This window comes from Ochotona princeps, chromosome X (assembly GCF_030435755.1).
Source record: "Ochotona princeps isolate mOchPri1 chromosome X, mOchPri1.hap1, whole genome shotgun sequence".
Lineage (NCBI taxonomy): Eukaryota > Metazoa > Chordata > Mammalia > Lagomorpha > Ochotonidae > Ochotona > Ochotona princeps.
The window spans coordinates 14,049,089-14,067,158 of record NC_080865.1 but is presented as its reverse complement, the minus strand read 5'-3'; the positions used below and the strand labels follow the sequence as shown (position 1 = coordinate 14,067,158).

General features: G+C 37.8%; 1 protein-coding gene across 7 annotated transcripts in view; it reads right to left on the bottom strand.

Moving 5' to 3' along the window:
• CASK (calcium/calmodulin dependent serine protein kinase) overlaps positions 1-18,070 on the bottom strand; it is a 316,004-nt gene that overhangs the window by 77,562 nt on the left and 220,372 nt on the right. For all 7 annotated transcript variants that reach the window (XM_058658921.1, XM_058658923.1, XM_058658924.1 and 4 more), the window contains exons 9-10: positions 13,549-13,632; positions 5,437-5,536 (exon numbers count right to left, since the gene is read on the bottom strand). In XM_058658921.1, coding sequence (XP_058514904.1) covers positions 5,437-5,536; positions 13,549-13,632 — 184 coding nt within the window. The remainder of the gene's footprint in view (positions 1-5,436; positions 5,537-13,548; positions 13,633-18,070) is intronic.

Sequence of the window (18,070 nt, the reverse complement as noted above, 5' to 3'; positions counted from 1 at the left end):
TTTCTCCATCTACCTTTAAATAAGCAAATGAATCTTAAAGAAGAAAAAGAAATAGTCTGTCTCCAAACAGCATAAATGTTCCGAGCATAATGTTCTGCTGGTTATTAGGTGCCCACTTTTATAACCAAGGCAAGCACTAGTAATACTTCTAATGTGATCATTCGCAAATGATACGACAGGTCTGCTGATTTGAGAAAGGGGGTGGGGAGGGAGAGAGGGAGGGAGGGAGGGTGAGAGAGAGTGAGAGAGAAAATAAGAGCGAGAAAGAGTTAAAATATAGATGAAAAGAGCTTCAAAAATTTGAATAGTTCCGTACAATGGTGGGCAGCCTCTAAGATGAACCCTCCCCATGTTTCCTGTCCCCTAGTTTTTGCATCCTTGTATAATCAATTGCTTCCCCATAGAATGTGAACCGAACCTAATGACTCATTTCTGATTCGCAGAAGAGGGCACAGGGGACTGAGTCTTTGTTGGCCAGTATCCCACTTTTGCCCTTTTTGGTCATTTCTGCTGGGCACGCAGGCTGCCGTGTTGGGAAGAGCTCTCTGGAGAGCCCTGCAAACCATGTGAGTGAGCTGGCAGGAGGATTGCCCTGCAGAGATCCTGGGTCGGGCACCCAGATGAGCTATAACTCTCCTTCTGACCCATAGATACTGTGGTTTGACAAACACTGCTGATGGCAACTTATCACAAAGCAACAGTAACCAGTATCCTGCAAGATTCTGGTATTAAGTTATCTGCAGTTTTAGATATAAACAACTAATGCTAAAAATATGACAATGAATTCAATCATTAGCATTCAGATTTTCTCATTTATCTCTGAATCTTCTAGTATACTTTCCTTCCAGTAAATACGGCATGAACCTAAAAAGTTTTTCTGATTATTGAGATTTTTATGGAGATAATTATAGATTCACATGCATTTGTTAAAAATAATATAGAGGGATCCCTTGTACAGTGTGTTTTACTCAGGTTCTCCATTGGGAATGCTTCACAGACCTGTAATATACTGAATTATAGCCAGAATGCTTATACAGTTCACCCATCTCCTTCTGACTGCCTTGGTTTTACATGTATTTTGTTGTGTGTGTTACGTACTTTTTACATTTTAATGTTTCCACATATTCAAGTGACACTCCTCTGTAACTAAAATCTTGCCATTATGTTATTCCTTTTTAAACCTTTCTGATGGCAAAGTTGTTAAGACACATCACTTCAGAGCTCCAGATTAATAAACTGAAAATGGACTCAGTAACAGAGGATAATAAAAATCAATTAAGTCTACGTAATTGTCAAAGGAAAATTCACTTACCCTGACAGTTTTCTTGAAAGGAAACTATAAAACAAAATGTTACCCTTTTCCAAGAATTAAAATATTCGTGCTTGAAATTCATTTGTGAGATAATCAATATTAAATATAGTTAAAATTTTAACACTGCCTCTTTTTCCTCTAATGAAAGTAAGAAGTTAATACTATTTGTGTAACTGTGCTTAAGGAAATCAATATATCCAACTTTTTATTTTACGATCAGGCAGTGTTAAAATTCATACTTCATATCTAAACACAAACAGCGAAGGAAGAAGTCAAGCTAATTATGAACCATGCAAAGCCAAACACTTTTGCATAAAAGATAAACCTGAGAGGAAAACAAAGGGATACCTACTTTCTGCTGCTAGAAGTCCTAGGAGGAAGGCAGCATATGGACAAACAACAAACAGTATGAATTTAGAGCAAGCAGGTTATCAAGCAATGCTTGGACCCACAGGAAGCTTGAGCCCCCAGCTGGCCCCAAAGAGACTTCGTGTTCCACGAGTACAAGCACTGGGACCGCTCATGATCTGACAACAAACACTGGGTTCTGATTCCGATTGTTTTGAATTGAAAAAAGGCAACAGAAAATTTTCATACTGTAATATTAACTAACAAAGCAACAATATACTGTTGATCCTGAGATTAAATTCAATGAATCTGTACATGCATGACAGATTGAATTCCAATAACTAAACCCAAAGTAGCCTTGGAAGAAAAATTGTCTCACTGTAAATAATGAACATAAACATGCTTTCCTTTGCTTTGATGACAAATTAGGAAGCTGATGAGTTTTTAACTTATCATTGTAAATACTGAAATTTTCTAGATGTACATGATATTACTTCCTAATTAAATCCCTTTGATTAAATAAGATAAGGCTTAATTTATAGAAATAATAGTCTGCATTTTATGAGCAGGCAACTTTATCACTTTTTTTCAGACTCGGGGATTTCAGAAATCAACAGAATGCTAAGATTTTTGTTTGGAGCCAAATCAGGACTGCCAAATTTAATTTTTGCCAATTAAAGGCATTAAAAAATTCAATCTTCCTATCATTATCATTTCACGTGAAGAAAAGAAAAGGTATTAGGCAAAGAAGGAAAACATTCCAAATTAAGGGCAGCTGGTTGACCTCATGCTGCGTGCTCATCCCCTCTTCTCCTTTCCTTCCCCATTCCCCCGAAGTCCACCCTGTAAACAAGCACATGTTCTATTATTTTGGTCTTTTTGTCACTGGCTTGAACAACCTTTCAGGCAATGATGAAAAGTGCTTGGTGTTCTGTGTTGTGAAACAAACTCACACAAATTTAAACAGAAAGACTGGAAGGAGTAACTTTGCAAATATAAATGACACAGAACTTTAGCACTGGTACAAAACAGAGAAGAATTTAGGGTTGAAAATCATGAAAACATGAAAATGAAATGAAAACATACATGCTTTAATTTATGAAAGCATAAAGCTTTATACGAGTCCAGATAAAACATACTACCAGTTTTCTGCAACAAATCATACAAGCATAATTTTTGGTTGAGGAAAACCAATAATTGCTGGCAAAAGCTTTTGATAATTAGGACTAACCATAGTAGTAGGATGCTTCCTTTTAAGTGGTTTTGGCAATAGAAATTACTTTTAGGAATACATGAATAATTATTCCTGATGGCTATGTGAAATTAGGATAATATAAGGAATCTCCTCAAAGTATTACTTTTCATTTAGTGTAGGTAATTAGTATTTGGTATGTACATACTATCTTATTTTTTAGTTTGTGGTATACCTTAATATCATCTAAAGATGCTTATGACAGACACTTAGCATGTCAAATGAAGATAGGAACTATTAGAAGATCCAGGAATTTAAAAAGAAATGGGATTCAATGCAAAAAAGGAAAGGCAAGAAGGAATATCAAATTATAAACTACTAATTTTAATGCTTACAGGCTACCAGGAAGATGGTATAAGAAATTTGTTGTTTAATGATAAACTACTGGGGGAGGAGGGGGCTGGCACGATGACTCAATTGATTACTCCTCTGCTTTAAGCACTGGCATCCCATATGGACACCTTTTTCTGTCCCAGCTGCTCCACTTTGCATCCAATTCCCTGCTTATGCCCTGGAAAAGCAGTGGAAGACGGCCCAAAGCCTTGGGACCCTGCACCCATGTGGGAGACACATGGAAGAAGCAACTGGCTCCTGTCTTCAGATCAGATCAGCTCTGGTTATTGTGGCCATTTGGGGAGTGAACCAGTGCATAGAAGATCTTTCTCTCTGTTTCTCCTTCTCTCCGTAAATCTGCCTTACCAACAGAATAAAAATAAATAAATAAATAATAAACTATTATAATCAGGAACTATTTTGACCACACCCTTTAAAGATTGTTTTGAAAAACAGAAGAGAAGTGAGGAGTAAAGGTGTATTGACTGGCAGACACACACATCTATCCCTCTAGATAATCCCTTTCTCCAAAGCAGGAGTGGGGAATGTCAGGCTCAAGAAATCATTTAGTCTGGCCCTACTAAGGTAATTGCAGATAGGACCTGATATTCAGTAAATCCGCAGCAGGATAATTTTTAAGTTGATAATTTTGTATGGCTTACAAAGGATAATATAATTATCCAAATGATCCTTGGCAGAAAAATTGTTCCTCACCCCTACAGGCCTATAGGATACATCTGACTCTTCTCAGAAAGCAATGGTTAAGAAGGGGCTTATTAGTTTCATGCTAGGCTGAGGAAAAACATTAAGGGACAATAATATCTGCCTTTGAAGTCATCTGCAAGGACCATATTGCACTTTAGGCTCATTTCTGAAGCTGAAAATGGTAGTTAAAATCTTGGAGAGATGTATCCTAAATATATTCGAAGTATGCAACTGTATCATTTAGTTGCAATATGACATATAAACCATTACTGAATCTATGCTCTTGAAATAGATTGAACTATAATTTGAGTCTGAGGAGAGAACAGAACAGTTCTGGCTAACCGAACAATTTATTACAAATGCAGGAAATAAAATAAACGGGAAGAAAAAAGACGAATACGAAATAATCAGGAGCGCTGGATACAACAACTGTCAACATAACTGTGTCCTTGCCCATCACACGGTAGGGACTCTGGCTATTTGCCAAATGAACACAAGAGCAAACACCAAAGCTTTCTCCTCCAAGAGCCTCTTCTCTAAAAAGCCTTCTCTAAGCGAAGGTTTTTGGAAATCACCTCCATTCAAAAGAGGAAGAGCCACATCCTGGTTGGTAAAAGTCAAAAGGAGGAACTAGACACCTGCAGGAGTGGGAAATTTGGTTGTCTCATTTTGCACAAGGAATAAGCACATACTGATTGGTAAGAAATTTTGAGTTTCTAAATGTGTACATAAGTGACTGTGTATGTACGTGGATAAACAGGAAGGAAGAAGCATAAACACTGACAGATGTTCATGGGCCCAGCAAGGGCAAGGCGTCTAGGCACCAGCACATTCTTTCTCCTGCTGTTGCTAACTGTGGGATGGACACCTAACTCAGGCTTCAGGAACAGTCCTTGGCCTGGAGTCCAGTGTGAATACGTGAGTGCTGAAGAAGTCTGATCAAGAATAATAAAATCGTATCAGAAGCACAAAAGTCAACCACACAACTGAGTTGAGGCCAGAAGACACGTAATTCAGGAGTTTAGTAACTAAATATATAAATAAAATGTAAAAACTCAAACACACACACATGCATCAAGTAGTGCTGTCTTGAAGTTTGATGTAATACAGTCGACATGGGGGAAAAAACCTTACAGCTGAAGTTTTTGTTGAGGAAGATAATCAGAAAGATCCAAAAAGCCCAACTACAATGTTGCATTAGAGGAAGTGAAGTGTTGGGTCTGGAATGTGGAAAGGGGAAGAAACATTACTGAGGTAAAAAGAAAAAAGTGAATGTTGGTTTTGCTGTATAGGGAAAAGCAACTTTGGTATTAAGATGAACAGGAACAAGACACATGTAAACAGAATTTGGTTGCTGACAAACTTCCTTAGAATACCTAAGAGGATTTGCCTGAATTTACAGAAGTTTATTCAGAAGGGTAACAGAAAGGATGTGGATGTCAAAATGATTCACAGAAAGAGGTGAATGAATACATGATCTCATTACCTGAGGAGGTAGGGTCTTCAGAGAAATCTGGCAACTCTTCAGGGGGATCCCCATAGAATGAGTTGAATTTGTGACTTGAAACAGCGGCTAGTACGGCACCCTAAAGCCAAGAGATGAAAAGCACATTATTAAAGCACAAACATTAAAAGATTGATTAACAGACACTTAAGGAGTATTCAGAAAGACAAATACACACTGGAGATGATGGCTAGAAGAGAGGTGGCTTTTAAAATAATGTTCAATTCCCTTAAAATACACATGCATATATCAAATAATACTACTGGGAGTTGCCAAAGTGTATGAAAGCACTCAGACCTTGAACTCAAGCACGTATCACACAATGGAATATTCTGCAGTAATTATACAATGCTACTTCAGAAGGCTATTTAATGAAAGAGAAAGATGTTTGTGATAAATTGCATGAAAAACGTTTTAAAGCAATATATAGCATGATCTCATTTTTTTGGGACGACAACAACAACAGCCCTGGTAACAGAGATGTTATAAAACAATGAACACCCATCACAATGTTTATACTATTCATCTATTCTGGGTGGCATAATTATAAACACTTTTGTTTCAATTTTTTCACCCTTTTTTCTTTTGTAACAATGACTATGTCTGTCTTTTACAAGATAATTCTCAATAAGGCTACATATCAGAATCAACTACATGTGACTCTTCTAAGTCACCTACACAGCCTCCTGATTCTTAGTTGCGAGCCATGGCCATATTGAGTGCCTGCCTGCTCTTATTAGGGCTGTTGAGTGGGAAAGGTTGGGAGTTGCTCTTTCAGGAGCAGGAAGAACAATGAAAGTGCTGGTTTGGCTGTCCAGGTTTGTCACTTTCCAGTTATGTGATACTGAGTGAATAATTTAATACCTTTACACTTCTTTTTCTTTAGGTATTTTTTAAAGTTGTAAAGATGTCAAAATTGACATACAGAAATTAAATACAACAAAAATCCAATGTATATCTTCCTCACAGGAATGTCAAAAGTCCTAATGTATTTGGGTATGCTTTCAAATGACAAAGGGTTTTGTAAATGGACATCATTACCAACACTACTAACAGCTAGAACAGGAGCAAAGTCTTTTGCTGGTCTATGTAGAAATGCTCTTTTACTATTTAAACACAAAGTCACTTAAACATTCATTTTAGATATTAAGCTCTTAAAATTTTTCTGAAAGGAAAGAGAACTCTTTTATGTTGAAATATTTGTTAGTAAGTATCTATAAATAAAAACACATTTCCACAAAGCTCACTCTTTGGGACATCATGTCATAGTTTCTTTCTATAAACCAAAAAACAGAATGTCCAAAGAGAAGCACAGAAACAAAACAAAACATAGAAGTGATCCTAACGCTACAATCCCAGGCAACTGGATAGACTGCCAGGGTTAACACACAAGTTCTTATACAGAATTATAGCTACCACACCAAAGAAACAGTAGTGTGTTGAGTTCTTCTTTCTAGAGAAGCTTGTTTTCACTTCATGCATTATACATGTTCCCTAAATATTGGGTTGAAATGGAATTTTTATTTATCATAATTTTTCCCACGCACTGAAACCAGAGTTTTAAGGATGTTTTAAACTCCAAATGAATGTCAACTGAGCTTAATATGCTTAGTATTTCAAAGTCTGTTCTCACCAAAATTACAAAGATCCACAAATATTTATTCCATTAAGAAAATACTATTTAATAATCCGCTGAGAGGCAAGTTTTTGGAAACAATGGTACTAACTTCCTAATTCATGTGATTTAAGGGTACTAGTTTTGTTTGTTTAGTTCTCTAAATAAGCTCAGCAACCACACGTGGCTCAAATATCCAATGCAGAACTACTACGTAAAACAGCTAAAATGATTCTGAAATAGTTCATGGATCCACAGAATTTTATCAGAATTTGAGAATCAACTTAGAGATGACTCAAAGTGTGAGACTCCATGTGAAGGTGAGGAACTGAGGCTGAGAGGCACAGCATTTTGAGCTGTCACCTTAGACCTCAGCAAGAGCAGACAGAACTGAGGTCCACTGGCCACTCCCAGGATTAAAAAAAAAAAGTCCGCTATATCAGAGGACAACAATTTTTAAAATTTTTAAAGTAAAATTTTAATTTTATTTCACTTTATCTTTTTATTAGGGATTTATTTATTTTTATTAGAAAGGCAGATTGATAGAGAGGAGGGACAGAGAGAAAAATCTTTCATCCGCTGGTTTACTCCTCAAGTGGTGCCAACAGACAGAGTTGAGGCCATCCAAAACCAGGAGCCAGGAGCTTCCTACAGGTCTCCCACGCAGGTGCAGGGTCCCAAGGCCTTGGTCCATCCTTGGCTGCTTTCCCAGGCCACAAGCAGGGAGCTGGATGGGAAGTGGAGCAGCCGGGACACGAACTAGCACCCATATGGGATCCTGGAGCTCAAAGGTAGAGAATTAGCCAATTGAGCTATTGCACTCGGTCTTATTTTAGTTTAGTGCAGTTTATTTATTTGGAAGGCTGATTTAAAGAGAAAGGGGGGAGGGAGGAAGGGAGAGAGGTCTTCCATCAATTGGTTCAATTCTCAAAACAGAGGCAACAGCCAGAGCTAGTGAATCCGAATCCAGGAGCCTGGAGTTTCCTCTGGTTCTCCCACATGGATGCAGGGGTCCAAGGACCTGAGCCATCCTTCACAGCCTTCTCAGATTATAAGCAGGGAGCTGGATCAGAAGTGGAGCATCTGGAAAACCAACCAGTGCCCATATGGGATGCCGATGTTGTAGGCGGAGCATTAGTTTGATAAACCATTATGCCAGGTCTGGGACACCAATGTTTTCAAGAAACATTTCTTTATTGAAAATCAGGGTATGAGAGAGAGAGAGAGAGAGAGAGAGAGAGAGAGAGAGAGAGAGGCAGGCCAGCCTGATGACAGGTGCGGGGAAATTTTTCTGGGTCTCCCACAAAGGTGGCAAGAACCCAAGCAATTGGGCCAATCACCTGCTGCTTTCTAGGTGAGCTGGACTGCAAATATTGGCAGGACCCTGATATATGATGCATGTCCTAAGTGAAAGATGAATGTGGTGCCACATCTGCACAGTTTTTCTTCTGTAAAGGTTTAGACAGTGAGTATTTTAGGCTTGGAAGGTTATGATGTGATTTCTTCTGTAATTATTCAACTCTGCCATTTTAGTCATAGATGATATGTAAATGAATGTACAATGCTGTGTTCCAATAAATATTTATACACACAAAAAAGGAGCAGAAGTTGGATTTGCCTCTGGTTACCGCTTTCCAATCTCTGTCTTACATTCTCACAATTGCACAGCCTGTGAGAATTACGATGACATACAATCACATTGTATATAAGCAGTTCTTCAATTTTTGTGGTTTATTAAAGTCCTGACAAAGAAGTTTTCTACTTGAAGGTATACTTCAATATATTTAAAAGTGAAAACAAAGTTAAGAAGACTATTTACAATTTGTTAAAAAAAATAAAACTGAAGTTGTAATTTCTTATTATTAAAGTATTGGAAAACAGCATTCCTAAACAAACTTTCTCTGGTTACGCACAGTTCAGGAACACAAGAGACTAATAGTAATTCAGAGAAGCATGCAGCTATAATTTTACAATTTTCAAAATCAATAAAGGAAAATTGTAGAAAATTACCAGAAATTTCCCTTGCTTTTTTTACATATGCAGAAAATATAAATGGGCTTTATACTCTAAATTCAACTGCATGGTTTCAATTCACCATTTTCTAGACTGGTTATAATCATGCTACCTAAAGACAGAATATTGCAACCATTTATAGAGAATTTCTTTTGACATTCTTCACAGCAGGGAGACATGCTTTCTAGGGTAGAAATAATTCACAAAGCAAGAACAGAAGATTTGTGGGAATGATTTCCTCCTGATACACAACCTTGGACCCTCAGACTCCCTTTTGATCAATAACTTCCTTCAGGAGGTGACACTCAGAGTCAGAGCGTGGACATTCTCCCGTGGGGACCCACGGATTTCCCATACTGCCTACATCACAGTCTGTCCTAAACAACATACCTCTATCTAGTTCCATATTCAGGACCATAGGAATTTTTTGGGAAGGAAGTATTGTTTCTGGATAATTTCCATGTTACTTAAGAAATTAGAATGTCAGAGCTTAGTATGAAATACGAGGAAAACCTTCAACGTTGGAAATGTCTGGCAACCAAAAAGGAAAAGAAAATTTCCATTTATCATTCTCAGAGATAAGATAAAAAACAAAAGGAGAATCAAAAGAAGTGCGCAATAATAATTCACATCACATGTGGGGTTCTTTAAGCTCTATGGTTTTGAAGGTAATCTGAAAATGATCTTAATGTTTTCTGATTATCCAAATAATTTTAGGAGTTTGTTGCTTTCTGGAGCCTGTTGAGGTGGTTAAATAACAAAAAGAAATGAATGAATACAAACAGTAGTAACTGCTGACTGTGGAGCACTGGTACTATTATAACCAATAATGAGTAATTATTGACATTTCAGCAGAGGCAGTTAGGTGAGTCAAATGAATAATGTTTTATATTCTGTTAGTAAAAAAAAAACATAATCTTTCAAATTGAGGAAAAGGTTCACCTATGCTAGTAAAACAGCCACTGTCTAAGAACACACAGAATGTACTTCTGCTAGGGGAAATCTAGACTCAGCTGCCACCTGAATCAGTTGATAAATTATGATTTGAACATACATTGAGATATCATATAACCATTAAATTTGTACTTGACAATAATGACTCTTAAAAAAATCTCCATAAGGTGGATGCATCAGAATCACCCACGGAGTTTTGTGAAACTATACAACTTTACATGTACACCTAGGGTTGAAGCAGATGGGATCCCCTGATTGTGTGGTACAGTTATCAACTGCTACTGATGGCAATGCGTCAAATCTTGGCGAGTCGGCTGCAGTGGAAGCCTGTATTTAAGAATATTCTGTCATAAGGTAGAAAAAGGTGGATTTTGTGAAATATCCATGAAATGAAATTTATTATTTTAGATGTGTAATCAAATAATCTTATGGTGCATAATTCAGTGGTATTTAGTTGAAAAGACTACTCTCTCCATTGGCTTAGCTCAGCATTTTGGTCAGAATTAACTGACCATAACAATCTTGGAATGAATTAAGCAACAATTCCGTTTGCAACAGCATAAAAAACCAAAATACTTAGGAATAAATTTAAAAAAATCTCTAACTAACATCCCTGAGGGAAATTAAAATCTAGAGAAAGAGATAACTAATGCTCGTGGGTTGGAAGACTCAATATTGTAAAAATGACAATTCTCTCCAAATTGGTCTACAGATCCAATATAATCCCTGTCAAAGCTTTAGCAGCAAATGACAAACTGATCGTGAAATTTACATGACAGTATAAATCTTCCAAAGTATCCAAAATAATCTTGAAATAAGGAACAAAGATGGAGTACTAAACTTTCAATTTTCGTATCTCCTAGGGAGTTACAGGTAGCAGGGCACTGTGGTGCTAGTACAGGGATACATACGTAGTTAACTGAAACAGAATTTAGAGTTCAGGAATAAACCCTTATATTTTTTTGTCAATTGATTTTTTTCAGAAGTGTTGACGCCACTCAACAAAGATATAACAGCCTTCTCCACAAATGGTGCTAGCACTCACGTACAAAAAAGAGACTTTATTTTCTATATGGCAAAATGAAGCAGAAAATGGAAATAATTTGTTCAAAGTTACACAGCTAGGATCAGACCAGAATCCATCCAGGACAATGAAGTGACTGAGTGTACTTTAAAAAACAAATGCTGTACTCTTCCTATTTCTTCTTGCCATTGATACCAAACATTTGTTTTTTTAGGCAAAATAATGAAAATAATTTTCATTTGACATAAGTGAACTTCCCTTTTAATCACTTACAAGCTGCTGTCTGCCACCTGAGGAGCAGGTGCTGCATGGGTGGCTGTTCATTTGTGAAAAGGAGCTCTGGAAACCAGGGCAGATGCCAGTTCCACTCTAGAAGCTCTCAAGGGTGGCAGAATGAGAATTAGCTCCTTGAGGACAGCAAGTCTAACACTGTAACACTAAACCACTCATAGGAATACAGCCTTACTAGAAGCTGAAAGAAATTCAACTATGATCCTGCTGATGTTCCTAATTCTAGTTGTTTGGTGGGTCTCAAGGCTTTAAATAGCTGTGCAAAGGGATGTGGTGAATCCACATGACCCCTCTCTGCTTGGCCCTGGCCAAGTGAATCTTAGTCACTACTTCAGCTATTTTAAGTCCAAGTCTGATTTTGTGGCACTCAGAGAGGTACAGTATGTGCTTTTTGGGATAGTTCAAGTCTGAGTGCTTGGGTGTAATGTCTGAACTTGGGCAGTGAAAGGTTCAGCCCCACAGAACTGTTTCACATAAGGCCAAAAGCAGCATTAGAGTTAAAAAGACTCTGGCACGAATTGAGAAAGAAGTCTAATGATTCCTTTGGGGATAAACCAACTTCAAAAAGAGCTGATCCAATTTCATTTTGGATGATAAGACTGCTTTTGCTGGCTATACCAGTCGGTTCAGGTGAATATTAGGGGAGAGAACTCAAAATCTTTGGAAACTTCTTTGGGTCCCATCTTAAAAATGGTATTTCATCCACAGAATTTCCTGTGGTGATGGAAATATTGTATACCGGTGCTGTCCAAAAGGGTAGCCAGCAGCTAACGTAGTGGTTAAGCACTTGAAATGTGTTACTGTGACTAGAGAACTGACTTGTTGTTACTCTTCTTGGATTTTCATTTTCTTTAAAGGATTTATTTCATTATTTGGAAGAGTTAGAGGGAGAGGGAGAGGAGAGGGGGAGAGAGAGAGAGAGAGAGAACTTTTATTTTGATTCATTTAATTTAAAAAAGCTGAATGTGGCTAGTGGATACAATGTTGGACAGTTCAGCTCTATAGAACAAAATTTTGCCCTAATAGTTTCCAACAAATTCACATAAATGTTCTTACAAATTTATAGTATACAGTAATTAACTTTATTAAATTCATGAGTTGAATAATGACATATTAGTAATGACAGACATGTCTGAAAATACCTAATAGCCTCCAGCATTTTCTCCCACACCTGGAAACACTCCACTATTTTACATTTGGTCTTTCTCAGAACCTTTCAAAGTCAATTGGGCTGGGCCCGATATGGTAGCCTAGTGGTTAAAGTCTTAGCCTTGCACACCCCAGAATACTGTATGGACACTAGTTGGTATCCCGGCAACTCCACTTCCCATCCAGCTCCCTGCTTGTGGCCTGGGAAAGCAGTCGAGGACGGCCCAAAGCCTTGGGACCTTGCCCCCACACGGGAGACCCGGAAGAAGCTCCTGATTCCTGGCTTCGGATAGGAGTACAGCTCTAGTCATTGCAGTCACTTGGGGAGTGAAGCAGCAGATGGAAGATCTTTCTTTCTGTCTCTCCTTCTCTCTGTAAAATCTGATTTTCCAATAAAAGCAAATCTTTAAAAAAAAGTGCCACAATAAACTTTTAAAAAGCCATAAAAATAAAAAAATAAAAAGTCAATTGGGCTCCTTATATCTGTGATGATGATCATTCTGCTTTTTACTTTTTTAGTGAGGTGGAGAAGTGGTAAGTGGGGAGAAAAACACATAAGAAGACTTAACAAAGCAAGGTGAGAAAACTGATCCAAAAAAATATTTCTTTGCAGCTCAAGATAGTCGGGGATTTTATTTACTGTTTTGTGATGAATAGTTATTCAATCCTACTCCCAGTTCTAACTCAGTGCTACATCATTGAACTTAACTAATATTTTCTGTAAAAATATTTAAGTTTGACAAAACATAGCTTGATTCATATTTGACAATAATGTAACTATATTTCTGCTATGAATTTTAAAGAGAAATTTAAAACATGATTTATTGCACACGCATCATTTACTTTTGTGATTCATACTGATACATTGGGATAGCCAATTTTAAACATGCAAAATCTCACTGAAATGGTGGTAATGTTGGAAATGAGAACTTAACTGTAATGAAAAACAATGGCCAAAACTAGAATATATTTATGTGTGCTAAATAAGAATAAAAACACTGTCATCAACTGTATTTTTCTGATGTTTTGTTGATTTGTTAAAGTTTACCTTCAGTTTCCTCCTTGCATTGAATTTCCTCAGTTGCTCTACTGTTTCTGGCAGATGAATCTTGTAGGCATAACGATCCCGTTCCTGGAAAAGCAGAGATCATGGATGTACATAATCATTTAGAAAAAGCAAAGCAGTTTCATCTGGAACTAACAGTAAAGTTCAAATTTGCAAATGTAAAGTTTATACTGAATCTAGAAGATTAAAATTTTTATCCCATGATATTGGTGAATAATCTGAAATAAGAGAGAAATAGTGAAACTGATAGTAAAATAACATTTTATTTTCAGCAACAATAAAGAACTGAATTAATAGGCTATATAATTTTTTTCATCTATGGTTACATGGCTAAAATAGTCTTGCACATTAAGCTGCATCTGTGCTGCCAGGCATCCTATATGGGTGCCAGTTTGAGCTTCACTTGCTCCAATTCTGATCTGCTAATAGCCTGGAAAACAGTGCCGTATGACCCAAGTGCTTGGGGCCCTGCACCCACATGGCAGACCTGGAAGAAACTCCAGACTCTTGGCTTTGGCTTGGCATAGCTGCAGCCTTGTAGCCAGTTAGGGGAGTAAACCAGCAGATGGAAAATCTTTCTCACTCCTTCCTTCCCAACACCCCATCTCTGTAACTCTACCTTTCAAATGAAAAATATTAAAAAAAGAGAGAGAGAGAAAGAGATTAGTCAGGAGACTAATAGTCATCTAGGAGAACGATGGTGGTACATGGAGAAAATAAAATGGGTGAAAGAAACCATAGAGAGTGAAAACATATGTTTTCCCCTAAAAGCTTTACTGGGGTAAAAAGAACTCAATAAACTTCATATTTACAATGTGCACTTAAGGGCCTGATTTGGTAGCCTAGTGGCTACAAGTTCTTGCCTTGCATGTGCCTGGATCCCATATGGGTGCCAGTTCGTGTCTTGGCTGCCCCACTTCCCATCCAGCTCCCTGCTTGTGGCCTGAGAAAGCAGTTGAGGACGGCCCAAAGCCTTGGGATCCTGCACTTGCATGGGAAACCCAGAGAAAGCTCCTGGCTCCTGGCTCCGGATCTGCTCAGCTCTGGCCATTGCGGCCATTTGGGGACTGAACCGGGAGATGGAAGATGTTTCTCTCTGTCTCTGCTCTTCTCTGTAAATCTGACTTTCCAATAAAAATAAATAAATCTTTCAAAAAAAAAAAAAGTACAGTCAAGCAAGTTATGACATTATGTCTACAAATATAAACCATCCCCAAAGATGGTGCTCATGTCCACTGACCTGCTTTGCAGTCCTTCCTCCCTGTCCTCGAGCAGTGGTGGATCTATTTTTTTGCCAACAGAATTTTATACAAGAAAAACCATTCAATATGTGCTTGTAACTGTCCAGCTTCTTGCACTCATTCTAATGATTTTACATTGAATCCTTTGGCTGTGTAAGTCAATTGCTCACTTCCTTTTGCTGCTAAGTGGTATTCCTGGGCTGTTTTCATTTTTGTTTTGCTACATATAAAAAGCTGATAGAATCATCCATGTACAAGTATTTGAATGAAAATATCTCACTTCTGTTTATTAGATATTAAGGAGTACAATGAGGGGTCATATGGCAGAAGTGTATTAACTTTTTAAGAAACTCCCAAACCGCTTTTTCGAGGTGATTGTAACATTTTGTACTGCCATAAGTAGTGGGTGAGTTCCAGTTGCTCTACATCCTGGCCAACTCCAACTTGGTATTTTTTTCAACATTTTTATACTTATTAATATATAAAACACGTTTCATGGATTTCATTGGATGCACATCATGAGTGGATTCCAGAGCAGCCAATGGCGTTGCAGCTGATTGTTAAAATAGTCCCTATTTAACAAAATAGATACCTTTCCCTCCAAATTTCCCGTTTTAGTCAGTTATTGATACCAGGGAACTTGATGTTTCAAAAAAACAGTGTTAAAATGACTACCCAGTCATGTAACAGAATGAACAGATTTCACCTTATGCCAACACTAGTGAAAACTGAGAATCTTATATGCTACATACAAAAGCAACTAACTCTCAAAGCTGGAGCAAAGGAGGTAAACTGGGTAGGGGTCCCACGACTTGAGGAGTAATCCTGTGGCATTGCTGGAATTTCTCTCCCCTCCTAACATATCCTGGACTGTGTGTGAGTAGCCTAAAGCTTGCCAACTTCAAGGACATGAGACATAGACAAAATGAGCTCCAAGAAAAGTCCATTCCATTTAGCCAAAGGACTGAGAATAAGAGAATGTTCTGTGTCTGTGTTATATTGGTAGCATATCAAAATCTATTTCATAGCCTGGACATGTCTTTCTCTAACAAATTGGAAAGTTTACTTAATATCTGATGATGAACTCTATTTTTAGTACACACACTCTCTCTCTCTTTTTTTTTTTTTTGCTTTCCATTCACTAAAGTGAAGTAGAGAGAAAGATATAATGGAAAAGTATGTTTTTTTAAATGGAATTATTCTTCAATTATGACTTTTTTCCTCTTGAAACTATTATTCAAATGAAGTTGTCAAAGAGGTATAATGTATTCACAAGACATTCACATATTCCTTGGTCTAAAACTCAATTTTTTCTTTGATATAAAATAGTTGTTGAATAGGACTTTATTTCTTGTGATTCTACCAAAGACAGATGAATACCACTTACAACCACAGTTAATGACTCACAAATGTACATGACCTAGTGTTGAAGTACAACACAACTCTGCTCTCACCAATTAGACAGTAATTTTAGGAAATTTTTCCATCTTCAGGTGTCACAAGCAGTGACGTGAAACTATAGTACAGATATCACTATAACACTGGGTGCTAATAATCTTCCAGTATTTTCTCATTGAAGTTACTAATATTTTGTCTTGTCTTTTCTGGTGCCAGAATCTGTTACATGTTAAGCTTAGATTACTTAGTACAGGAACTATAATCAGTGGTTGGGACAAGAGTTTCCAAAGATAAACATGTTATACCCAAGAGAAGCTCTGATAATGAAAGCGATAGAGTGACATGTACTTTTTTCCACAGGATTTCAAAGTGAGTATAATGACTGCCATTTTCATTGTTATTTCACATTTGGACTAGTTTCTAGTGAAGAAAATATTCCCATTATGGAAACATGGGGAAAAGCAAAGTGGAAGAAAAACAGGAACCCATGCCTCCCAAAAGCCCAGTTCATTTTACACCTAGGAAAAAAACAATAGGTATTGAAGAACTGCTCATCTGTTCTATTCTGGAGAAAAAATTGGGATAGTTCGATTGGACAGAATATCAGAGGGTTGAAAGCCCATTTAAGAAATAACCTTCTTTTTTTTTAAAAAAAATTATTTATTTGAAAGTGTGACAGAGAGGGGGAGACACAGAAAGAGATCTTTTATTTGTTGATACAATCACAAATTGGTCAGAACAGCTGGGCTGGGCCAGGTTGAAGCTGGGATCCTGGATCTTTATCTGGGTTCCCCAGGTCAGTGGTAGGGACCCAACAAGTTGAGCCATTTTCTGCTGCCTTCGCAGTTGCATTAGCAGGGAGATGGATCAAAAGTGGAGCAAAATGGACTTAAACTGGCACCCAAATGTGGTGCTAGTATTGTAGGCAGCAGTTTAACCTGCTATGCCATGTCACCAGGCCCTATAAAGACATACAGTGGGATCCAAGAGCGATCCTGACAGCCTCTTAACAGGAGGTCATTTGCACAGAGCAGAAGGGGGACCCTAGAGTGGAGCAGGAGGACAGGACAGGAGGAAGCTTGTATCCCAACCCTGGAGACTCCCAGATCCTCACCAAGGAGACCACAGGGAAGTGGAATGCCCTTGTAGGCCGAGAACTTTGAGGTCATCCATTCCCTATCGGATCTCAAACACGGGATGGAAGATGCCCAGATCCTTCCTCATAGGCTCTAACGTCATCGGAACAACAGCCAGGAGCCCTGAGCGGTCCTTAGCAACAGAAGAACACTAAACTTCTTTCAGGACTCGGGAGAGGAGCTTTCTCCGGTCCTTACTTAGTTCCAACTTCGGCTCCCCACCCTCTCTTGCAATGACCATCAGGGTTGCTCCGGAGCACCCCCCCCCCCAAAAAAAAATTTAGATTAGATAGAAAGAAACCAATAAGGAAAGCTTAGAACAGACAGGAAACAGCTTGGATTCCCACATACATTACTAGGTAGGACATAAAGATTAGCTACTCCTCACTAAGGTATTAAAGATTTCTCTGCACATCCCTCCTAAAACTGTTCTGTTCCTCAACTGTTAATATATGTTTTGTTTGAGTTATAAGCCTTTTTGGACTAGCCTAAAATTTGTGAAGTTCAATAGAAATCACGCTTGAATACTATAACCTGCTAAATATAAAAATGAAAATAGACACAAGACAGCTGAATAGTACCCTACAACCATTTTAAGGTGTACAGCAGCCGGTTGTGTATAAACTAAAATTGAAATGTCAATGAAGTAGTCAAAGGATGTGGCTAAGAACTTGCATTTTCTAACATACTGGTCATTCAATATCATGTCAATTAACTCCATGATGTTGT